We start from the raw sequence: 26,319 nt of genomic DNA on the forward strand, positions 1-26,319 counted from the left end.
TCAAACACTTTTTGGTCTGTGAACTAAATTTCCATAATTTTGCTAATGTATATTTTGTACCATATTTTTTTGTCAACTACGTACAGTATGTGTGTAACGTCTTTCATGAGTTGAGCGGTCCTGAAAAGGCTGGGAAAAGGCACGCCATTCTCCAGCCTCACGATAGGGGGCGCTGGTGATCCCAGGGATTCCGCCGAGGATTCCTCTTCCTGGGCCGGAGAAGCAGAGCCTCGAAGCGGTTCATGGAACGAAAACGAAAGCCTGAAACTTTATATATAAATATTTTTTACTGTTTCGGAACAGAATCGGAACAGAAAATAATTGTAACCCGGTTAATACAGGGTTTTTTTTCGTTCTTCAAAAAAAAATTGACCTCATGTTTCACCTCCTGTCATTCACTGGAGGTCTCCCAGTCACTATTTAATTATAACAGGTAAGCACTGCAGTGTGTCAATCTGAAAAATGTATGATTTAGACATGAACTCATTGGCTGCAGTCATTTTCAGAGCAGTGTGTCCCCGTAAGGCTAAACTTTGTAGTAATATTGAGCTATGGGAGAAGAACAGTGAAGATCTGTTGTTCAGCAATAAATGACATGGTGGAAGTTATTCTTGTCTTATTTCATGTAGTGTCTAAGTCTGAGGCATAAGCCTTATGTCATAAAGCAGAGGTGTACTGCTGTGGTACTGTTTACTGTAGGGTAGGGGCTGTTAGGTAAACGGACTTTTATCCCGAAGTCCACCCAGAGCAGTTGTGCGTGTTCAAAACCGGAAGGAAGAACAAGAAACAAACCGTCTCGTTTATCAATTATGTATTTTTATCCTAATACACGAAAACTAAGCCGAAAACTTTTTTTAAAAATATTTTTTTATGTTCCAGAACGGAATCGGAACAGAACATGATAGTAAACCGGTTGATACCGTTTTGGGTTTTTTTCGTTCTTGAATTTTTTTTAACCTGACCTCATGTTTCACTTCCTGTACGCAGGACGAGAGCAGAGAGAAGTAGCGGCTATCAGCAGCAGCTAGGAAACGGGAGGTCTCCCAGTCACTATTTAATCATAACAGGTAAATACTGAAGTTAATAGCAGTATTGAGCTTTGGGAGAAGCACAATTAAGATCTGTTGTTCAGCAATAAATGACATGGTGGAAGTTATTCTTGTCTTATGTCATGTCGTGTCTAAGTAGGAGGCATAAGCCTTAACCACAGTGATACAACTGGTATAAAGCAGAGGTGTAGTGCTGTGGTACTGTTTACTGTAGGGTAGGGGCATATCTATAGACTCAATAGTATATAAATTGCTTTAGTTGCCAATTTAAAAGTCCTTAAATTACCGTATTTTGCGCACCATTCGGCTCATTGTATAAAGAGACGCAGGCTAGATTACGGAGTTTACTTCTGTACTTCAACCGGACACTCGGTGCATGCTAGCTAACGGAACCAAAAAGGTGACTGTGGTTGAACTGTGTTGTACTACGCATTTAAAATAAAAAATAAACCGAAATTATTTTTTATGTTTTTCTTTATTTTTTGATAAATCAGTGATAAATTCTTCGTCCTCATCATCGGCCTGCATTGAGTAGCTCGGCAATTTCCCTTCTGCTGATCGTGTGGAGGTGTGCCGGAAGTAGCCTCGCGTCATGTTCTCTAATTGGTCCATCGCTTCCGGCGTACGTAGTGACGTATTACGTCCTATGTCGGTGGACAATGGTCGATCTGTCGGAGCGCTGACTAGAATCGCACAAAAACATTTTTACAGATTTTGGAACTCGGTGTACACATAAGAGGCTTAATGTTAAAAGGTGAAGACTTGATTTTTTGTGTGTGGAGATTTTAATGCTTTTAAGCGCGCCTTACGGTGCGTAAAATGCGGTACATTTTATATTTACAACCGGTTCAGGAACTATATTTTTTGTTCTAACCGGTTCAGGAGCGTCAGTTTATGGGTGGAACACAACCGGAAAAGTTATAATTCCGTTTAACCGGACACTCGGTACACATTATTGTCCGGTACATGCTTGATAACGGAAGCAGAAAGCTGACTGTGGTTGGACTGTGTTGTACTACGTATTTAAAATAAAAACAAACAAACACCGACATTATTTTTTAAATATGTTTTTATTTCTTTATTTTTTTGATAAATGTGTTCTGAATCCCTGAAGTCCTCATCTCCGGTCTGCATTGAACATCTCGGTAGTTTCTCCACCGCTGACCGGCTGGTTTCCGGGTGTCTGTCCGGTCATGATGCTTTAGAGAAACATCGGACAGAAGTCTGAGCAGACACGTTAGTCCAGGACCCACAATCCACCACTTATTTGTGTGTGTGTGTGTGTGTGTGTGTGTGTGTGGGGGGGGGGGCATGGAGTCACAGATCAAGAGAGATGGAGAAGCGTGAAATAAGCCCCCCCCCCCCCCCCGGTCTCTCTACGTGAACCGGAACAACCAGAACTGATAGTCTGGAGTTTATATGTTGCGTCATAAGCGTGTCTCTTCGCTGACGTCATTGTCGGGGGTCTTCAGCCAATCAAATGTGGTTACCAGAATACCTGCGGTCCAGTCCCGGTGTCTCCCCTCTACCGGTCCCTACCGGAGGTGTGCCGGACGGAGCCTCGCGTCGTGTTCTCTGATTGGTCCATCGCTGCCGGCGTACGTAGTGACGTAATACGTTCTACGTCGGTGGAGAACGGCCGATCTGGCGGAGCGCTGACTGTACACATGAGACGATTAATGGTAAAAGGCGCAGCGTTGATTTTTGAGAAATTTTAAGGCTTTTAATCGCGTCTTATGGTGCGCAAAATACGGCACCTACATATTTATGTTAAAAGTAACGTTATTAACCGGTTCAGGAACTTTATGTTTTTGTTCTAACCGGTTCAGGAGCCTCAGTTTATGGGTGGAACGCAAAACCAGAAACGTTATAATTCCGTTTCTGTTCGGAAGGAACCGATTGGCAAAACATTTTGGTTCAAAGCCCTGAGCAGGACCGGGACATGAACCAGACACAGGTAGGATGAGAAATAATGAGAAAAATAATAAGAAAAAAAATGAAAAAAAATAAAAATGGAAGAAATAAATTAAATGGTTATATGTATCCAGTGAAGCGTATTATACAGTTATTTTCTACCCAACATCACCAACTTTAGGTTATTTTACCACTGAAACACTGAGGTGAGGCAGCAGCCAGGTGAGCCTGTAATGCTATCTATATGTCGGTATTAAAATGTTCAAACACTTTTTGGTCTATGAACTAAATTTCCATAATTTTGCTAATGTATATTATGTACGATGTTTTTTTTGTCAACTATGTACAGTATGTGTGTAACGTCTTTCATGAGTTGAGCGGTCCTGAAAAGGCTGGGAAAAGGCACGCCATTCTCCAGCCTCACGATAGGGGGCGCTGGTGATCCCAGGGATTCCGCCGAGGATTCCTCTTCCTGGGCCGGAGAAGCAGAGCCTCGAAGCGGTTCATGGAACGAAAACGAAAGCCGGAAACTTTATATATAAATATTTTTTACTGTTTCGGAACAGAATTGGATTGGAAATAATTGTAAACCGGTTAATACAGGGTTTTTTTTCGTTCTTGAAAAAAAAATTGACCTCATGTTTCACCTCCTGTCATTCACTGGAGGTCTCCCAGTCACTATTTAATTATAACAGGTAAACACTGCAGTGTGTCAATCTGAAAAATGTATGATTTAGACATGAACTCATTGGCTGCAGTCATTTTCAGAGCAGTGTGTCTCCGTAAGGCTAACGCTTTGTAGCAATATTGAGCTATGGGAGAAGAACAGTGAAGATCTGTTGTTCAGCAATAAATGACCTGGTGGAAGTTATTCGTGTCTTATTTCATGTAGTGTCTAAGTCTGAGGCATAAGCCTTATGTCATAAAGCAGTGACGTAGTGCTGTGGTACTGTTTACTGTAGGGTAGGGGCTGTTAGGTAAACGGACTTTTATCCCGAAGTCCCCCCAGAGCAGTTGTGCGTGTTCAAAACCGGAAGGAAGAACAAGAAACAAACCGTCTCGTTTATCAATTATGTATTTTTATCCTAATACACGAAAACTAAGCCGAAAACTTTTTTTAAAATATTTTTTTATGTTCCAGAACGGAATCGGAACAGAACATGATAGTAAACCGGTTGATACCGTTTTTTTTTTTTTTCGTTCTTGAATTTTTTTTAACCTGACCTCATGTTTCACTTCCTGTACGCAGGACGAGAGCAGAGAGAAGTAGCGGCTATCAGCAGCAGCTAGGAAACGGGAGGTCTCCCAGTCACTATTTAATCATAACAGGTAAATACTGAAGTTAATAGCAATATTGAGCTTTGGGAGAAGCACAATTAAGATCTGTTGTTCAGCAATAAATGACATGGTGGAAGTTATTCTTGTCTTATGTCATGTAGTGTCTAAGTAGGAGGCATAAGCCTTAACCACAGTGATACAACTGGTATAAAGCAGAGGTGTAGTGCTGTGGTACTGTATACTGTAGGGTAGTTCATATACTATAGACTCAATAGTATATAAATTGCTTTAGTTGCCAATTTAAAAGTCCTTCAGTTACCGTATTTTGCGCACCATTCGGCTCATTGTATAAAGAGACGCAGTCTAGATTACGGAGTTTACTTCTGTACTTCAACCGGACACTCGGTGCATGCTAGCTAACGGAACCAAAAAGGTGACTGTGGTTGAACTGTGTTGTACTACGCATTTAAAATAAAAAAATACACCGAAATAATTTTTTATATGTCTTTATTTCTTTTATTTTTTTGATAAATCAGTGATAAATTCTTCGTCCTCATCATCGGCCTGCATTGAGTAGCTCGGCAATTTCACTGCCGCTGACCGTGTGGAGGTGTGCCGGAAGTAGCCTCGCGTCATGTTCTCTAATTGGTCCATCGCTTCCGGCGTACGTAGTGACGTATTACGTCCTATGTCGGTGGACAATGGTCGATCTGTCGGAGCGCTGACTAGAATCGCACAAAAACATTTTTACAGATTTTGGAACTCGGTGTACACATAAGAGGCTTAATGTTAAAAGGTGAAGACTTGATTTTTTTGGAGATTTTAAGGCTTTTAAGCGCGCCTTACGGTGCGTAAAATGCGGTACATTTGATATTTACAACCGGTTCAGGAACTATATTTTTTGTTCTAACCGGTTCAGGAGCGTCAGTTTATGGGTGGAACAAAACCGGAAAAGTTATAATTCCGTTTAACCGGACACACGGTACACATTATTGTCCGGTACATGCTTGATAACGGAAGCAGAAAGCTGACTGTGGTTGGACTGTGTTGTACTACGTATTTAAAATAAAAACAAACAAACACCGACATTATTTTTAAAATATGTTTTTATTTCTTTATTTTTTAATAAATGTGTTCTGAATCCCTGAAGTCCTCATCTCCGGTCTGCATTGAACATCTCGGTAGTTTCTCCACCGCTGACCGGCTGGTTTCCGGGTGTCTGTCCGGTCATGATGCTTTAGAGAAACATCGGACAGAAGTCTGAGCAGACACGTTAGTCCAGGACCCACAATCCACCACTTATTTGTGTGTGTGTGTGTGTGTGTGTGTGTGGGGGGGCATGGAGTCACAGATCAAGAGAGATGGAGAAGTGTGAAATAAGCCCCCCCCCCCGGTCTCTACGTGAACCGGAACAACCAGAACTGATAGTCTGGAGTTTATATGTTGCGTCATCAGCGTGTCTCTTCGCTGACGTCATCGTCGGGGGTCTTCAGCCAATCAAATGTGGTTACCAGAATACCTGCGGTCCAGTCCCGGTATCTCCCCTCTACCGGTCCCTACCGGAGGTGTGCCGGACGGAGCCTCGCGTCGTGTTCTCTGATTGGTCCATCGCTGCCGGCGTACGCAGTGACGTAATACGTTCTACGTCGGTGGAGAACGGCCGATCTGGCGGAGCGCTGACTGAACACATGAGACATTAATGGTAAAAGGCGCAGCGTTGATTTTTGAGAAATTTTAAGGCTTTTAATCGCGTCTTATGGTGCGCAAAATACGGCACCTACATATTTATGTTAAAAGTAACGTTATTAACCGGTTCAGGAACTTTATTTTTTTGTTCTAACCGGTTCAGGAGCCTCAGTTTATGGGTGGAACGCAAAACCGGAAACCTTATAATTCCGTTTCTGTTCGGAAGGAACCGATTGGCAAAAAATTTTGGTTCAAAGCCCTGAGCAGGACCGGGACATGAACCAGACACAGGTAGGATGAGAAATAATGAGAAAAATAATAAGAAAAAATAAATGAAAAAAATTAAAAATGGAAGAAGTAAATTAAATGGTTATATGTATCCAGTGAAGCGTATTATACAGTTATTTTCTACTCAACATCACCAATTTTAGGTTATTTTACCACTGAAACACTGAGGTGAGGCAGCAGCCAGGCGAGCCTGTAATGCTATCTATATGTCGGTATTAAAATGTTCAAACACTTTTTGGTCTATGAACTAAATTTCCATAATTTTGCTAATGTATATTATGTACGATGTTTTTTTTGTCAACTATGTACAGTATGTGTGTAACGCCTTTCATGAGTTGAGCGGTCCTGAAAAGGCTGGGAAAAGGCACGCCATTCTCCAGCCTCACGATAGGGGGCGCTGGTGATCCCAGGGATTCCGCCGAGGATTCCTCTTCCTGGGCCGGAGAAGCAGAGCCTCGAAGCGGTTCATGGAACGAAAACGAAAGCCGGAAACTTTATATATATATTTTTTTACTGTTTCGGAACAGAATCGGAACAGAAAATAATTGTAAACCGGTTAATACAGGTTTTTTTTTGTTCTTGAAATAAAATATTTGATCTTATGTTTCACTTCCTGTTATTCCCTGGAGGTCTCCCAGTCACTATTTAATTATAACAGGTAAACACTGCAGTGTGTCAATCTGAAAAATGTATGATTTACACATGAACTCATTGGCTGCAGTCATTTTCAGAGCAGTGTGTCCCCGTAAGGCTAAACTTTGTAGTAATATTGAGCTATGGGAGAAGAACAGTGAAGATCTGTTGTTCAGCAATAAATGACATGGTGGAAGTTATTCTTGTCTTATTTCATGTAGTGTCTAAGTAGGAGGCATAATCCTTATGTCATAAAGCAGAGGTGTACTGCTGTGGTACTGTTTACTGTAGGGTAGGGGCTGTTAGGTAAACGGACTTTTATCCCGAAGTCCACCCAGAGCAGTTGTGCGTGTTCAAAACCGGAAGGAAGAACAAGAAACAAACCGTCTCGTTTATCAATTATGTATTTTTATCCTAATACAATATTTCTAAGCAGATCTGGGTTCTCTGTCCCTAACACAAAATCTGGTGTTGTCTGAACCGTGACAAGGGGCAGGAACAACACATTCCAGAGAACCTCAGATATTTATTATGCCCGTCTCTAGGCTCCACCTTAAGGATGAGCCCCTATACATTAACACATATGCATCGTGTCTTTCTCTGGCTGGTTGTTTTTCCTTATTTGGTTCTCCAGTACCAGTCACCAGTACCAGTCACCAGTACCAGTCTCCAGTACCAGTCTCCAGTACCAGTCTCCAGTACCAGTCTCCCGTACCAGTCTCCAGTGTCTCCACCTACAACAAAGAGCCAAACAATGACACAGCCGGCGTCCGCCGCTAAACGGTGGACGCCCATTACACAATGTATTTAGCTATATCATTATTAGATGAAATACAAAGTAAATACAGAACCTGAGAATATATTTGATTATATTTTCCTTCAGGGCATATCTATAATACTATATAAACTAATTGCTTTAGTTGCCAATTAAATTTAAAAGTCCTTAAGTTACCGTATTTTGCGCACCATTCAGCTCATTGTACAAAGAGACGCAGTCTAGATTACGGAGTTTATTTCTGTCCTTTAACCGGACACATGGTACACACTATTGTCCGGTACATGCTTGATAACGGAAGCAGAAAGCTGACTGTGGTTGGACTGTGTTGTACTACGTATTTAAAATAAAAACAAACACCGACATTATTTTTTAAATATGTTTTTATTTCTTTATTTTTTGATAAATGTGTTCTGAATCCCTGAAGTCCTCATCTCCGGTCTGCATTGAACATCTCGGTAGTTTCTCCACCGCTGACCGGCTGGTTTCCGGGTGTCTGTCCGGTCATGATGCTTTAGAGAAACATCGGACAGAAGTCTGAGCAGACACGTTAGTCCAGGACCCACAATCCACCACATGTTGTGTGTGTGTGTGTGTGTGTGTGGGGGGGGGGGGCATGGAGTCACAGATCAAGAGAGATGGAGAAGTGTGAAATAAGCCCCCCCCCCGGTCTCTACGTGAACCGGAACAACCGGAACTGATAGTCTGGAGTTTACATGTTGCGTCATAAGCGTGTCTCTTCGCTGACGTCATTGTTCGGGGGTCTTCAGCCAATCAAATGTGGTTACCAGAATACCTGCGGTCCAGTCCCGGTATCTCCCCTCTACCGGTCCCTACCGGAGGTGTGCCGGACGGAGCCTCGCGTCGTGTTCTCTGATTGGTCCATCGCTGCCGGCGTACGTAGTGACGTAATACGTTCTACGTCGGTGGAGAACGGCCGATCTGGCGGAGCGCTGACTGTACACATGAGACATTAATGGTAAAAGGCGCAGCGTTGATTTTTGAGAGATTTTAAGGCTTTTAATCGCGTCTTATGGTGCGCAAAATACGGCACCTACATATTAATGTTAAAAGTAACGTTATTAACCGGTTCAGGAACTTTATTTTTTTGTTCTAACCGGTTCAGGAGCCTCAGTTTATGGGTGGAACGCAAAACCGGAAACGCTATAATTCCGTTTCTGTTGGGAAGGAACCGATTGGCAAAACATTCTGGGTCAAAGCCCTGCCTGGAAGAAGTTTTTTTTGTTCAGAAGGAGCGGAGCAGGGACTTCATTTATAAGTAAACGTAACAAAAACAAACATGTCGGTAACAACATGTTTGTTTTTCCAATCGGATGTGCTTATTTGTGTGTTACAGTTTGTACGTGTAAATATTAAACGGTGAATAAACTAAACTAGGTTCATACGTTAATAAATCTACAGTAATATTATGACCGGAGTTATCAGCGTTCACATTGGCTCCTTATAATCTGATAATCAGGCACCGTGTTTATGTCCATCGTACAAGCGGTGACGCAAGCATTCACGTGATTCGAACACGTCTCGCGATTGGTGCGTTTTGTCACGTGACCACAAACATGCCTCGCGATTGGTGCACTTCGCGTTGCACTTATTTTGAAAATCTCCTTTGTAAGAGTGGCGTAAGTGACGCAAACCGTGTTTAAATATGTTAGAAGCCTGTGGAAAACGTTTTGGAGTTTTGAAGGAGAATGCGTATCGTTTTTTATGTGCAATAAAATATAATTTGTTCTATTTCCGAATTTGACTGTTTGTGTGTATTTTGCCCCCGTATGTCAATATAATAAATTATAGGGAAATAAAAACTCTTCATATAGCTGAAGTTGTGCTGAAGATAAACATACCAAGCATGGGTATGTTAAATAATTTTTAATGTGGTATATAGAGACAAATATCAAATGTGCTGAAATAGGTCAGGGCTGTGAGGGTTAAATGATTGTTTTAGTCCAGATGAAGATCGATATGTTTGATGAGGGCTGGTACTGTGGTGCAGGGGGTATCGCTGTCCCCGCCACACTAAGGTCGTTCCGGGTTCGTGTCCCGCCCTGTGCGGAGTTTGCGTGTTCTCTCTGCGTTAACCTGAAGCGCATGTTTCTGGAGGTGGGAGGAAGCCGGAGAACCACCCTTTTTTATTTTTAATTGTATATTTAAGTGTCTGTTTTCAGTTTTTTTGGGCAGAAATCTGCCAAAGATACGCTACGAAACTTGATCCTCCTGAACATGGGCATGCAGGAAAATAGATAAGGACTTAAATGTATTTTTAAGTGAACTATTCTATTATAAACAAGGATCCGGTGCTTCCTGGATATAATCTCCAATTTGCGTTCATAATCCACCTTCCACTCAGAAAACACGGCATTAATCCGTGAGGTGCGCTCCGGAGGTGCTCATCACCCACGGTATTACTGATCAGGATACATCCATTAAAACAAAACGGCCTCATCACCCTCTAGCTGCTCCCCTTTTTTAATTAACTGCACTGCACCTCCTGTCCTCAGTCCCCGGGATCCGAGGGGCTTTAAGACCCAGCAGCAACACCACACCGAACATCTGTCGGCTCGGTCTCCGCTGTAACGACTTGCGCCGGAGCTCCAGTCTGAAGACGCACCGGCGGCGACGCGCAGCGCGGACGCACCGCCGGGGGTGGACGCAGGACGGGATACCATGAGAGAAAGTCGAGTCGGACGCACTTGAGCCGCAGTGACGAGACAGCGCACCGCAAAATGAAGACACCTATGGTAAGGCACCCCCCCCACCCACCCACCCACGGGCAACTGTTTGATCGCGCTTTTAAAATCCAGCATTTTTTACGCGCAGTGGGGCTCCAGCGGTCAGGAGGTGGCTGCGCACTGACGGATCAAGAGATTAGGACGTGAACTATGGACATCCAGCTGTTTGGCACTAAGCTCAGGCTTTTATTCTCAGAAGTACGAGAACATGGAGTAGAGAGAGCACTTCATGTGTGTTTAATGCAGATTAAAGAATTTAAAAGTGAATTCAATTTGATGGACTCAAGGGAATGTGAAGCCAGTCGTGTGAATTAAATTAAAAAAAAAATAAAATTCCACATTCGTCTGTCTTCGAGTGTGTTCCACGAAACAAATCCAAAGTGTCACGTACTGTTAATCATCTTCCCTGGAGATTTATTACCCCGTTTAACGCGACAGACTGAAGCAGGCTTGACTCGCAAGGTCAAGACGTGAACTTTTTACTGGAGATGAGAGACATTTACGGTAAATTGCCTGACAGATGTGCTCCTTGTATCGCGCCTGCATATTAAAATGCATGAAAGCACAGCAAAAAAAAACAAAAAAACATCATTAACAACCTGACAGCTCGTTAGTTTAATGATCAGGGGCTTGCCCTTATAATTAAACCCATAACAAGTGTTTTTTCCCCTCGTTTTTTAAGTTTTTTCTGCGCGTAAAATTTGGCACAGTGGACAGTTACAGGAAGTTTGTTGGGATTAGTGTCTCCCCATGAGGGAAGATCATTTCCCATCACTTATCAAACCTATCAGCGCCTTGAAAACTCAGTTCAGCGTCTGTTTCTGTGTCTGTGTGTGCGTCAGCGCCATGGAGTCGCGGTGCTTCTGGTGCTTCTCCTGTGCGCCAGCCTGTTCCTGGTCTACAACGGCAGCTTCAACGGAGCCTCCAGGGACGCGAACGACACGCACGTCCGTCAGGATGAGCAACAGCAGCATCAGCAGCTGCGGGGGCTGCGGCGGCCCACGGACGCCCCCGCCGGTGGGGTGACCGATCCCCAACCCCCGGTCCTCCAGGGATACAGCGGCATCATCGACCATAAGGTAAAAACGCGCGTCCCGCAAAATGAATGGTTTTAAACGAAGATGCGCGCAAATCCTTTGAAAGTGGAAGCAGGTTTATTTGAGTACATTAGGAATCCTTTTTCTGCATCTTCACTCCCCCCCCCCCCACACACTCTTCTTTCTAATGACCAGCACTCATCCATCTCCCCTCTTTAGAAAGACGGAGCCTCCCCTCATCATTTATCACAATTTCCCCAGCGCTGCGTTAAGCACTCGATTCTCACCTGTCGTTACTAATAATGGGTTCGGCTACAGATGAAATCCTTCGCTGCGAGTCTTACAGCCTAATTGATAAAGCCAGGGAAAGGTGCTGCTAGGTAAACCCTGGCATCAACTGTGGGGGGTCTATTGACTATTTACCAAGCCAGGAGAAAACAATCAATGTGAGTACTGTGGAGCAAATGGCACTGCAAGTGAAGCAGGCCTAATCACTTGTAAAGGCTTTTTATTTTTTTTAGGCGACATAGGAGACAGCATGTATCACTGCAGGCAATCTGGTTGATGGGCTGCAGGGCGGTGCGTGGACCGGTCTGCACCGCTGAGCCACATGATGGATGCAACAGTTCTGCAGCCCGTCGGATTTCAGATGCTTACATGTTTGGAGATTTTTTTTTTGGCTCGACTGGTAGACAGATTCCAAGATAATAACACCTTTTTAAAAATAATAATAATAAAAAAAAGCTTCCAAAAGTTTCCTACAAGGGATGAAAAGACACAAAACCTGTTTGCATTTCCAAGTGGAACAGAAGGAGCCGCAGCACGCTGATTTGCAGCATTAATTGTGCCAGCAGACAAACATTGTGGCCTTTGTCTCTGATAAAATGATGCTGAAGCAGGAGTCTGTTGTCACGGTAATAGAATGTAAAGATGCTCTGGGTCCCTAATCTTCTTTCCCTGTTTAGGTTCATCCTGTAACATCGCAGTTGTCATTTTGTGTCACCCTGGAATGAATATTTGTAGTAAGTTTTGCCTCTAAAGTCAGAATTTAGAAGGCATCTGTGGTGTTGTCGTTGTTTTATAATGGAATCAAGTCGTATTTTACGTCAGAAATCCTAAATATGCCACGTATAATTGACTTGATGAGCTTAGATAAAAAAGAAAAGATGAACATCAAAAATGAAATAGCAATTTATTTTCGCTCTTATAGACATTTTGGTGCCCTAATTCCACAAAACATCATTTATACCTCATGTATTTGGACACGTACACATTCAGCCACTGAATACTGCAGTGACTGCAATGCACATTGAAGTGGAACAACCGTTTATTATTGGATATGGTGGTTTACAACATGAACTTACTTTATCTGACAAAGTGAAGACATTTTTTTTTGTTTTGCCTCACATTTATTCCTCAGCAGAACTAAATGATCACCGTTTAGACCAAATCCTCAGACGTGAACATGTACTTTCCTCATTATCGTTTGCTGAACTCTATGTTTTATTGATCTTTCCATGATATCAGCTGGCTTGCATATACAAGCTGCAGTGCCAGGAACCCATTGACCTTTTACACATCATTTCCCACAAACTCATCGCATCCCAGAAAATGTTTTTTGAAGGTCTGGTCGGATGCCAATGAACTTTTCCAGAACGCTTGAAATGCTTAAAATCAAGAAAAATGTTTAGAAAAATATTTTTGTATGTTACATGTGTCTTTAATCATTTTGGATATTTTTTTAGCAAGAGTTTACATTACAATTTATTCCATCTAGGTCAGTGTGAAGTCAGATGGTGTGTGCTGGGGGAGACTATATGGAGGAGAGATAAAGGAGCAAAGAAACTTGGGAAGGAGATGAAAAGCAAGTGAAACTCTTTAAAAGTAAGGGCAAAGAGAATAACAGAAAAGCACAAAAGTAGGAAAGGGTAAGGGGTGGAGAGAGTGATAGCAGAGAGTGTAGGGCCCAAGAAAGGGTCAGCCTGAGAGAATGGAACGACAGACAGAAGAAAAAAAGACGGAACTGACTTGTAAGTGAAAGATAGAGTGTGAAATCCCAAGGGCTTCTTCTCCTATAGCGCTCCTCCATTTTAAATTGTCACTGAGAAGAAGGAGGAGGAGGAGGAGGAGGAGGAGGAGGACGGGAAACCACTCTTGCCTGTCTCACTTTGTAGATAAGAGGACGAGATGGTGTAACCATCTCTGTCTGATTGCCTGACACCAGCATCACACAGATTTCCTGATCCCCCCCCCGCCGCCGCCGCCCTCGCCAGACAGGTGAAGAAGAGATGGAGATTTTTTGTTGCAGACAAAGAACGAAGCAGTCTTATCATCCGTGAAGGACATCCGGATGTGGTGCTGGAAACGGATGAAATGGGCTGCCTTTTTCCAGTTGGCAGTGCACGAGCAAGAACCAGAGGAACCGCTCGCTCCTCCGCACTGTTCGGATCACTGTTCTGGAGAGTCTTTTAGTCCCATCCATTCTCCATCTACAGTAACACAGTGATCCCTCATGAGAAACCAAATTTCGCAATATAGCAACAAACTAGTTATTATAGTATTTACGGTAATTTAAACGTCAATCAACGTTTTGTTGCACACTAAAAAAACACAAATCACAGATAATCATTGATTATTCATTGATAGATTTGGAAGCATTTGGTGATAAACACTGACTTCAGTATACAGTATGTTATCCTGAGGGGAATATGCGCATTTTAACGCAATTCAGCAAACAGTTGTTGATATATTTCACATAAAAACAAATAACCATTTAGTGAAATGAGGATATATCATTAGAGTCATCAGAAATCCCCTTCTAGAGTCCCTTTTGTGTATTTTAGTCAACATTAATATGCAAAAACTTTTACCATACCTTTTAAAAAAATTCATTCCATCCATCTTCATTTTCTTAACAGAACTAAACACAAAGAAAAATACCAGAAAAAACCCCAAACTTGATAGAAAACACGTTGCTCTTTACTTCTCTCTTCCTCATGGTGGGGGATTGGGAGGCAGATCCTGCTTCAGTTGTCTGGTTTTTTAATCCTTAGTCCACACTAAGGATTAAAAAAGTTCCTCTACTTTGCCAGCAGCATTTTAATTGTAAAGTTCTCGTTTGCATGCATCCTTCCGTCTTTGACACACATATTTTGATCGTCAGACAGGGACGCAAGCTTTAAATACTTTCAATAAAAAAATAAAAAATCCATGCTACCTTTTTCCACGATATAATATTTGGGAAAAAAATGCACCTCCACTTTTTGGGATGCATGAATGTCATGTTGGGATGCACACTTTTTTCTCGAAGCGCATCACAGGGATGCACTACTTTCTGGAGGTAAAATGAACTCTGAGCGAGTCGGAAAAACTCCCCCTATTAGTTCATAATGGCCCCAGAATTCCGTCTTGTAAACTAAATGTGTTAAAAATTACGACTCAAACTGCACAAACCGTCAGAGATCGTCATTATTTTCACGCGGAAAAACCTCGTTTATTATAACAGATATTCTCTGTTTTCGGCTGAAACGGGGAGAGAGAATAGTTGCTTCGTCATGCCACAAGCACCCCTAGTTGGGGCAGTAGTGGATTTCAACTTATCTCCAGTGCATTCTGCTCCCGCCAAACACAACATAGCTTCAGGGTCTTCTCAGTGCAGGCCTGGAAAGCAATTATGGATGAAGAGCACGAGGGTTTGGAGGGGGGGTGCTGCTGCTCGATAAGCATCCCTCGACAGAGTAATCTCACACTCGGTGCCTTTTGGCATTCTGTGGTGAGGGGATCACTAGTAAAGTCATACATTCCCAACTTTAAGGTAAATTTGAGGCGATTTCATTCTCCTGTGTGTTTCAACCTTGTGTGTTTTCGCTTTGTTTGGCCTGCGAAGGATCCGGAAAAGGTTAAATTATGATAAATGGAGGATACCTTTCTGGCACAAACGTTGGGAGATGGATAACGGCTTCCAACATTCCACATGCAATAAAACCCCCCCCCCACTGATTTTCTTTTTGCTTTTCGCTTTTCTCTCCGGCTGCATTACTCAGCTCTTTAGGCGTGATTAATGAGGGAGAGAGGAATGATGAAACTGCTACTAGTATGTTGGCTTAATCTCTCTCTTGAATGCCTGGAGCAACGCCCCCCCCCGCCCCCCGCCCCAAGACGTCGAATACAAAGGTTATTAATTATAGATTTGTAAAAGCAGTACGCGTCTTCCCCTTAGAAATAAGGGAAAGCAGTTCTGGAGTGTTAAAGTTGGTGAACTCTGGCGTGGGGGGTGGGGGGCAGAGAGCCCTAAAAACCTCCCGTAGAAACCATGATGGAGGTTCTTTGGTTCCACGTTTGCATTGAGGAGTCGACCGGTCGTACTCTCAGCGCTGATGAGGAATAAGTGCTTCTGCCCTCTCCTCCTTCCACTCCGCTGAAAGGACTCCGTATTAATTCAGACATATCAATAACAGAGTCTTTGATGGGATCTCAAGTTTCTGCACAAGGTCCTTAGCGACGTAGTGAAGGTAAAAAAACAATAATTCAACTTTGATGTGATTGAAAGAACAAATGGAATGAATCTGAAAATGACACACGAACCGCTGTGGTGGATTTAAAGATAACATTTAGACTGTTTTCTAGCAATGCTGTTCAAAGACCAGTTGAATGTATCTATGCTATGGGGCATTTAATCTGCCTACAGGGCATTAACATTTATAAATACCACACTGACACATTGTGCTTCATGTATAGATCGAATCGTTATCAGATCAGAAAATGTTCTGTACATCCAAGACACACGTGAGATTGAAGCCTCCTTCATGTCTGAGTCATCTTTAGTCCTCTGATGTCGCCTGTGAAATCAGGGCACACACACACACACACACACACACACACACACACACACACACACACACACACACACACACACACACACACACACACACACACACACACACACACGCTATATAACTCCAACCCATTATTATTACTATCATTATCCCCGTGTCCTTATGGAAAACAAGCTTTGTCTGTTTATTTACGTGCTTCTATTCTAAACCGCAGAAGCTCAAGTTTTCTTTACCTCTTCTGATATTTCTGTTACCTAACAGTGTTGAATTTGACAAATGCACACGTATGTGTGGCTGCAAACACACACGCATCCAAAAGCTTTACATAAAAACCAATGTCAACCGTTGGAGTGAGGATCTGTCGTCAGAGTCATCACAAATCACCTTCTAGAGACCCGTTTTGTGCATTTTAGTAGATGTTAGTATGTTTGCAGCTACGCATACATGTGCACGCATGGCTACGAGTCATGAAGTGCTGCTCTTAAACGAATAGAATATGTTGTGTAAAGAAACATTCTGGTCCCATAAAAGCAATCTCCTTACCTGGTGACGATCACGTCACAGTCCCCAGATGTTCATTCAGGCACCACCGGCATGGAGAAGTTGAAAAATACAAGGAGATCCAAATGATGAAGGCAGAAAGCTCGATTTCTGCATCCTGCAAGAGAGTACGAGCAAACCTTGGTTATCGAACGCTTTGGACATCGAACTAATCGGAATTCGACCAAAAAATTCGGAATGTTTTTGTCTTAGAAGTCGAACAAAATTTGGAAGTCGAACTCACCTGAACACTCAATTGAACACTGGCACGTCACGCGTGTCGCTCTCAACAGAACAAGCGTACTATATTTACATGTGACCACTTCAGGGTACAACAGGAAGTCCCAAAATAACAGCGTCACAGGATCGTACGTAACACAACTGCTCACCACCACAAAGGTAAAAACTCTTATCTTTATTGTTATTATGCTTTAACTTTAATGTGTTTTTTATTTTAGTTTACTGTAACTCGTACCTTAGGCTAACCTGATTACGTCCATGTTTTTTTCTTTATTTCTCGTGTTTGCTTCTTTCTTTTACATTTCTTTGATATGTTTCATTACTATACAATTTGGTATATAAATGACATTATGAAATAACATATAGTACGAGGAAACAGCAGCAGAAAATGGATGGATATTATGTTGAAAAAAGGTAGTTTTCTAGGGTCTTGGAACGGATGTTGTTAATGGGGAAAATGTATTCGGAATTGGAACAAATCGGTATTTGAACAGCCTTCCGGAACGAATTGTGGTCAGAAACCGAGGTTTGCCTGTAATTGAAACGTGAGAAGAACAATCCACACTTTGAATCAGCTTGGTGATGTGGTCACGTTTAGGCTAGCAATCAAGTATTGAGTCGTTTTTCTACATTACAAACTCGATTTCCCCAAACTGACTCTGGCTTTCTGCCCAAAACCCCAATTTCTGTCAGGTGAATTGTGGTTCGTAGGTTTAAGAGACAACGATGAAGAGGCAAGATCTCCCAATGTGAATAGTGTAGCAGCTTCTTTGGAAAAAAAGGCCTTTATGGAAAGAAATGCACCACAAAACTCCAACTTTGCAATAGTTTCTTCTTTAAATAAATGTCAAATTACCATCAGATACCACAAGTACTACATAGTTCTGGTACTTATTGTAATCTATGTTTAGACCAGACACCGTTCCACAGGTCACACAGGACTGCAGACAATTTGAGATCTGCTCCGTTATTGTTGCTTAGTCCTTATCCTGTCCTCCAATGCTTCCAGCGCTGCAGAATTAATGTGCACCGAACAAATAACAAATAGACTAAATTACAGCCTGACAGCTTCTTTTGCTGAATCAATGCGCGCTTGTTCTTTGAGATAATAAGCTCAAAGTCAAGTGGGATCCGTGTTCATTATGAGGCAGCAGCAGGCTAATTTCTAAATGGTTCCTCTAACTTCTACTTCAATAAATTGAATGAATTGTTTGCCAGCGATCTAAAAACAAGAGAACGGCGCCTTTTGAAACCTTCTGCTGCGGTTATATCTGCAGTCATGATAAACAATCGTCATCCTTCAGACGTTTAAATCTAAGCAATCTCCTTTGGGTTTGATCAGTCGGAAACGGTCCACAAATACCCCAAATTCTACCCTGAAACTTGTGTCAAATCAACACTGAGCCTTTCTACGTAAAAAACAAGGCCCCAGCTCTGACGAAAAAAAAAGCTTTGACATTGTAACGCTGAAGAAGAATGACATAAAGACAGCTGGCAACGACTAATTTAACTGACAGAGACTCGTCTCAGCGGCGCAGCAGAGGATCTGTCAATTTATGAGCTGAAAATGACTCTTATTTCTTCGGCTTGTAATCAGTGTTAATTCCGCCCTCCATCTTCATCTCATTAATAATGCAACAAAAGCCTTGATGATGATGATGATGATGATAGTCTCAGATGCTTACTAATAACCGATAGCAGCAAAATCGTCTGCGCAGGCATTAATATAGATGTTAATGTTCCCAACACTGTTGGAAACAAGGAGCTCCAAAGCAGCAAACGACGCACTTACAAAAGGATTTTCAGTTGCATTCTGGGATACGTTCACCTTTACCTCTGATTTCCAACATGTCAGAAGGAAATAGTGAACTTTTTACCCCCCCCCCCATATTCATCCATCTGCCTTTCAAATTAAAAATTTCCTTAGAACATTATCAGTTTGTCACATTTTGTTGTTTTCTTTCTTTTTGAAGAAGAAATTGAATATTTTGTATTTCAAACAGTAAAGTTTTTAGAAAAAATTGAACCATGACTTCAGGTTTTTGAAGCAGAACAGCGTTCTTCTCGTCCTTCCTACCATCATGGATCCTCTCCCAATCCCTCATATTTATTTTGTGACCCATTAAAACGGGATAGGCCCCATGTTTTGACGCCACAATATTAATATTTCAAAATAAATTACATGTCAGATAGTTTCATCTTGGTTTGACTGTGAGATCATGATCAGAAATCACAAACAGGATTCACGGTTTTGCAAATTCAGACGATTATTTGAATGCATTTTGGTAAAATTGCAGGACTTTTACAAGTACAGTAATTGGGTATTTTTGCATTGTGTGATGCAAATATACTAACATGTGACCCCTGAGTACCCCCCCACTGAGCCTTTTCCTCAGGTTATACTAACGTGAAAAACAATTATCGGGGTTTATCGTGAGATCAGACGGTGAGGGAGAACAGACGGCTGTTAGCAGGATTGTGCGCATTGTTTTTTTTTTTTATGAAGTCCTGGTTGGACGAATACGCTCTGGATTAGAATAATGAGGCTCATCACCTTGGTGAAGAACAGGGACAAATAAAAATCCTTTAAAGCAGCATTTTTTTATGTGAGTCTGCCGCAGAAAGAACGGTTTCTTTCATTGTTATCAGCCTTTGGATGTAAACCCCATTCAGCCGCCTGTGGCTAATCACCCGTTTAGGTTTCACTGCATTGCAGACGTGTGTCCATTTACACACAGAATGGGTGATAAACATTAGCGCTGGGATTCATTTCAGCAGAGAGGGCTTTTCTTAACTAAATGGTTTGATTCTTTTCTTTACACCTCATTGGTTTTGGTGCAAGTATTTCTACTTTCAGGTGGTCAGCATGGAGACGATTGAGAATTCAGAGCGTAAGGGTCGAGCCCCTCCGTGAGGTCGTGACTGATCTAAGAAGCATTACGATGATTAATAATCAGAGGAAAGCAAAGGGTTATTACAAAAATGTGCAGTTGTTCTTCTTTTTGTTCTTTCTTTTGTTCTTTTCTCTTATATGACAAATTTAAGAAGTCAACCAAACGCATCCCTTTTTCATGCTCTTCTATTATCTCTTGCTTTGTTTGTACGGACAAACAAAGCCAATGGGATGCCAGGATGCTAGGTAATAGCCAATGGCAGAGCAGCTATGAGAATGTTGCGTTCAGGAACCTGTGGGAGCTGCGAGTGTCAGCCAAAACTGTATTTTTACCTTTCGTAACTCGAAATTTCTTTCGTAACTAGAGGCAATATTTTCCTGTTGAGGCGTTTCGTAAGTAGAGAATTTCGTAAGTAGAGACATTGGTAAGTAGAGGAACCACTGTACTTAGTTGACTTTGTGCATTCATACCACCTTAAACTGTATCTGCAGTAATGTAATAATTCCCACCTCTGACATACAGGTAGTCTATATTCACACATGTTCATTCCTGCATGGAGCGACTGAAAGAAACCTGCTGGTAAATATGGAATCTGTCCTAGAACGCTCTTCCTGCTTCTGTGTTTCACACACACACACACGCACGCACGCACACACACACACACACACACACACACACCTTCTTTGGTCACTGCTCTTCACTTCTTATTATCCTGTTCAGCACATAATGGACATACTCCAACTAGAATATTTAGGACTGGAAATGTTTCCAGAGAGAAGCAGATCCTCTACACACACACACACACACACACACACACACACACACACACACACACACACACACACACACACACACACACACACACACACACACACACACACACACACACACACACACACACACACACACACACACTGGGACCCTACTATTGGCAATGTTTTATTGATGTCTTCTTTCTGTTTTTCTTTGGCTTGTTGTTATATTCCGAGAACACAACAGTAATTGCTCCTTGGGGGATTGAGCTTGACGGGATTTATTACACACCCTCCCCAAGATTTTTAACAGCCAGTCTCCAGACTGGAGGAAGAAGAAGAAGAAGAAGTTATCGAGTTGCTGAGAAAATTGCCTGTTTGCCCTTGTGTCGCTACAAAACACGTCATCTCCAGTTTGACAGTTAACAGTTTTCCTGAGTGCCAACATTCAAATTCCTCCCCCCCGCCCATCGCCGTCGTCCCTACCCATGCATATATTCAAGCTTCACGCTAGGATTATACGACACCTTTTATCTTTCCGGTTTCATTTTCAACTCCCTGAATCTTGTGCAGAAAAGTGGGCATTTATTTGTGACGTGACGTGAAGACACACCGCGATTTTGGCGGGATCATCTCCTCCTTAGCGATTCGGTTCGTTGTTTGTTTGCAAGCGGCACGCCGGTTGATAACAGCTCCATCGGCACCCAACAACTGATCTGACAGGATTATGGGGAACATATCAGTGCAACACATCAATAAACATCGTGAGGATGATGCCGTTTAGGAAAGAGGAATCCTGCACATGTTCTCAGGATGTTTTTCCTGCATCCGTGACCTTATGAGACGTTATAACCTCTGAGGCTGCGAAGCTCCTCGCTCTCCCCCTCATCAAAAGATGCCCCTGAAATCCCTCCGTGTCTCTCTCTCTCTCTGAAGGGCCTTGCCCTACATTTTCTCGCTTCTTTCTCTGACAGCCACTCCTTTTTCTTGCTCCCCCTTTATTCATCTATCAGATTGCCTTTCATTTCCCCCCCCCCCCCCATCCACGCCTCGGTCTGTCACATCAACCCCCACTCCCTCCTTGTCTTTTTCCTCCTTCCCTGTCTTCACCACTCCACCACTTCCTGCTGCAATTTTTTAAAAAGCAAAAAGCAGGTGAGAGATTGCAACTCATCTTTCCTGCAGTTTTGTGGTGGTTCCCTCTTCTCTCCGTCTGAGCTGGAAGGTATTGGGTCAAGCAATGGTTGGGGCTCATTGCACCAGTCTGCACCAGCAACTATCAGGCTGATATGCAGCCAATTAAAGGCTGAGGATTGTGTGCTGTAACAAGGAGAGACCCAACTCTCTGCATCTGAGCACGTTGGATTGGGGGAGGTAGGGTGAGGACGGGTGAGGAAGAAGAAATCAAGGTGTTGATTCGGCGAGGGTAGACACAGTAATAACAATGCATGATGAACTGCGGCGCTGTCATCAGGTTTAGCTGAGATGGCGTCACGGTGTCGATGCCGCGACTGCGGCTCGATTTGATTTGGGATTGGATTTTACATTTGTCGTTTTGTTGTAAAGATTCTGCTGCAGACAACACCCCTAAAATAAGGGTTCTCAATTTGTTCCTGCTTTATGAACCCTTTACACCATGTTTGCTGGCTTCTATATGAAGGCAGGGCCAAGAGGCCAAACAGTAAAATCAGGTTATTTCATTAGCAAATGTGCACAGAGTAAAGACACAGAGTGATTTATGACCCGTGATGTAGACGCAGAGAACTCCGAACTGGTTTATAGAGAATGACCTATTCTACAACACAGCACTGATTGTGTTACAACCATATGTACAAAATAAGATTTAATAACTTTTATACACTAGAAATGAAGAAATAGAATAAAATAAGTGTCAGAAAGTGAGTTGGAAAGTTAGGTAATTTAATTAAGTTGTTTGAAATGTTTGAAATCCATCAATTATATTCTACATTATTTAAAATAATTTCCACTAATGCAGCGAGCTCTAAAAATTTCAGGTCCATATGTATTTTATTATATTATATTATTTATTTATCATATTATTTTCATTTATTATTATATTATATACAATCTAATATATATATATTGTACAGTAGAAAGTTTATCTTCCTAGTTAAAGGCACATTTTTTTCTTTTTGATTTTTTTTTTAGCTTGACTCAAGTGCAAATGTGTTGAGGAATATTCATGTTTATCTCATTAAAAGCTACCAACAACCCGAGAAAAAAACCCAAAACGAGAATAGTACCAAAGGCATTTATTTCTGCCGCGTCCTTTTCCTTTTTAACCCCCCAAAAAAGTAAACACAGTTATTTCTTTTGCTTTTGCTGTGGAAGTCACAGAAAACCAAATGCAGTCATGGTTGGTAATCTGAGGTCCTGACGCTGTTTTCACAACATTGCATCACCAAGAACATCTAAACCCGGGAAACTGTTAGAGCACATGAATAATGCACATTTTGTGTGTTTGCCTAGTTTGCATCATATGTAAACTAGGCAAACCATGTGAAAGAGTGTTTTGCATTCAGTCTGAATGCATTAGAGTTACCAACAGAGTGTCAACACATGGAGAGACTGAGGCCGGATGGACAAAACTCACTCTTTATTTATCAATGTTTTAAATATTTTACCCAAAAACAAATGATTTGGTTTTGTTGGAGGGGATGGATCGGACTCCCTTTGTTTGAGAAAAAATGTCCTCCTCTGCAAGATTACTGATTTAAAAATAACAAACGTTTCCAAATTATTATTTCATGCCATTAACCATTAATAGAGCCGTCAAGTCTGAGCTTCTTCTCAGTGTTTCTGTCACCCGTTCAGACAACGACAGATTTAAAATATCAGCCCATTTTAGGGTATAACTTTATTTATCCCTTAAGGAGGTTCCATCAGGGAAATTAATGTTTCTGTCGCACACAGCACGGTGAGTACAGGAAACACAGAAAAAGCACACAGGAAGCACCAGCACATAGGAAATAGTACATCACCAAGTAGAAAGATTAATAAATAAAGTTAAAAAAAAACAAACAAGAATATACAAATAGAAAATCATAAATAGGCATAGAAATAAAAAAAATTAGGTGTAGCAAAAAAAAAGATTTAAAAAAAAATTCTAGTAATGAAAAAAAAATCATTTTAGTAATGAAGGAAAACAGAGTGAGGCTTTGGTTTATGTCTTCAAGTTTTTTCATCGATGGAGAAATATTCCTGGAGTTATTGTGTATCTGCTGTGCATGTGTGTGTGTGTGTGTGTGTGTGTGTCTGTGTGTGTTTGTGTGTGTGCGTGTGTGTGATACACTCAGTTTAATGTCCTCTAAACTGCTGAATTCCTCTCCAAGAACTGAACACTTTAAACTTTGATCATGAACATGAACAAACTTTAAATCTTTACTTCAACACACAGCTCAGCAGTGTGTTGAATCTCTCTCTCTCACACACACAAACACACGAAACACACACACCCTCTTCCCAGTCCTGGTGGTTCTGACGCTGCCCCGCCCCCCCACCTATCATCATCTGTGCCCCTCCATCCTAATAAAACACTTGGTCAAGTGAATTTTCATTCGTGTCTTTTTCAGGCCAGGTTCTATTTTCTCTTTTCAGAAGTGGATTAATTGCTCTTCAAACAAACATATCGTGTTTTTCGAGGTGCTCAATTATACCCGAGAAAAAAAAATCTGGCCTAATTAAAGACCGGAGCATCTAAAGCAGCCGGAGCTGTCAACCTGGAGGAGAACCGACGGCTGCTGGGATCTCTAATTGCCCCGTTTTGATGCCCCACTCCCTCCCTCTGGTCCCTCCTTTTCATCTTCATTAGTCGTCAGCGGCGCTTTCTTCTTCCTTCACTTCTTTTTAATGACCGGTTGAACATATTCAAACGTCTGTGAAACCCCCTCCATGCCGCCATCGATGGCATCGATGTTCTTCCTCACCCTTTATATCTCTGTCGATACCTAGCATACGGCTCAACCAATCAGAAATGAGCGTCATAACGGAGCATCATCACCTTTATAACCTCCGGAAAAGTCGACAACGTTTACGACAGAATTTATTCCAGATCCTTCATGAATTCCACCTCATAGAGGTGGAATATACGTATATACTGTATATAAATCAGTTTAAGAGTTTTATGGATTATCTGGACCAGTTGGAAACCAGTTCATCTCCATTATGTCTTGTTAGCGTGTCGGCTAGCCAGACTGTTGTGAGGCTAATTGAGTATAAGTATAAATATCTACTGATGATGTGAAGAATGACGTCTCATTTCCAAGAGGATTTGGGGCGACTACTTATAATCCCCTAAAATGAGTCACACACACTCCTCTTTGCTGAGGCTTTGAGAAGAAACACAGCTCAGGTGAAACATGGGATTACAGTAATCCCTCGTTACTCGCGGTTAATGCGTTCCGGGAAACACCCGCAAAAAGGAAAATCTCACAATATAGCGACGAACTACTTATTTTATTATTTACGGTAATTTAAAAGACACACTTCCAGATGCCGTCAGCCAATAGAATGTGCGTATGGTATCATGTGACTACCTACTAAAAATTAGCGATGAGGTGAAGCCGCGCCTGTTGATGCGCGAATGCGCGACGGATTGTTGTAATCCCCTCGTCAACTGTCTTCAGATGTTTCTCCTTCCTGTCCTCACCTCATCTCATCTCATCTCATCTCATCTCATCTCACCTCATCTCATCTCATCTCATCTCATCTCATCTCATCTCATCTCATTTGGTTCTCACAGGAACCAGCATCAGAATGAAACTGGTTTTTGAAGTATTTTCATCTATTTCAGCTGATATTTTTGTGCTGTTTTTTCACAGTATAATGGGAAGTCATTAGCATCACAAGCACCCACTCAGTTTAGTTTGATGAGGTTTGTTTAAATAGCTTTCTGTTTCCTGTCCTCTTCTCTCTACTCCTGATTGTGTTTGATCATGTTTTTGTATTTTGATTGATTGGTATTTAGACAAATATCTCAAAATTATCTGCACACATTCACTGAGATTATATAAAGAGGTGTTTCCTGAAATGGGAAAGGTAGGATGATATTTTACACGCTTTGCGTCCAAAACGTTTCTACTGCTCATGTTTTCTCTCTAATCTTTCACGATGGCAACTTTTTCCTCATTGAATCACCAATCAATCAATCAATCAATCAATCAATCAATCAATCAATCAATCAATCAATCAATCAATCAATCAATCAATCAATCAATCAATCAAATTTTATTTATATAGCGCTTGATCACATCTGAAGACATTTCAAAGCGCTTTACAGATACAAAAGCCAACAATGCCCTCCAGAGCAAGCATAAGCGACGGTGGCGGGGAAAAACTCCCTCTGTAATCTCACCGAGATTTAACATTTGTTGCTAACAGCCCCTAAAAAAATCGCCCTTCGGTCTCAGAGAATTCAGACTCAGACGTGATTCCGTGCAGGACGTTAGCGCTGGTGTCGGTGAGCGTGCACAACTGTTTTCAACTGGCTGACTCCTGTAAAAACTGGAGAAGAAAAAAAAAAGTCTCATGAAGCCACTGACTTTCAAATCATTTCCCCCTTGCAGACCTGCTCACAAAAAAACCCCAACCAAAACCCTGACCCTGCAGGAGTCGCTGCAGAAACATCGACC

The 26,319-nt window shown here is 41.9% G+C and overlaps 2 protein-coding genes across 3 annotated transcripts in view; one reads left to right on the forward strand and one right to left on the reverse strand.

Moving 5' to 3' along the window:
- Positions 1-10,231: 10,231 nt before the first annotated feature.
- st6galnac5a (ST6 (alpha-N-acetyl-neuraminyl-2,3-beta-galactosyl-1,3)-N-acetylgalactosaminide alpha-2,6-sialyltransferase 5a) overlaps positions 10,232-26,319 on the forward strand; it is a 38,884-nt gene continuing 22,796 nt past the window's right edge. For both annotated transcript variants that reach the window (XM_068340702.1, XM_068340701.1), the window contains exons 1-2: positions 10,232-10,379; positions 11,213-11,449. In XM_068340702.1, coding sequence (XP_068196803.1) covers positions 10,365-10,379; positions 11,213-11,449 — 252 coding nt within the window. In that variant the 5' untranslated portion in view covers positions 10,232-10,364. The remainder of the gene's footprint in view (positions 10,380-11,212; positions 11,450-26,319) is intronic.
- pigk (phosphatidylinositol glycan anchor biosynthesis, class K) overlaps positions 16,152-26,319 on the reverse strand; it is a 60,510-nt gene continuing 50,342 nt past the window's right edge. The window contains exons 11-12 of the mRNA XM_068340700.1: positions 16,786-16,900; positions 16,152-16,245 (exon numbers count right to left, since the gene is read on the reverse strand). Of these exons, the coding sequence (XP_068196801.1) occupies positions 16,796-16,900 (105 nt within the window). The 3' untranslated portion in view covers positions 16,152-16,245; positions 16,786-16,795. The remainder of the gene's footprint in view (positions 16,246-16,785; positions 16,901-26,319) is intronic.

The sequence above is a fragment of the Antennarius striatus genome, chromosome 18 (assembly GCF_040054535.1).
Source record: "Antennarius striatus isolate MH-2024 chromosome 18, ASM4005453v1, whole genome shotgun sequence".
NCBI lineage: Eukaryota > Metazoa > Chordata > Actinopteri > Lophiiformes > Antennariidae > Antennarius > Antennarius striatus.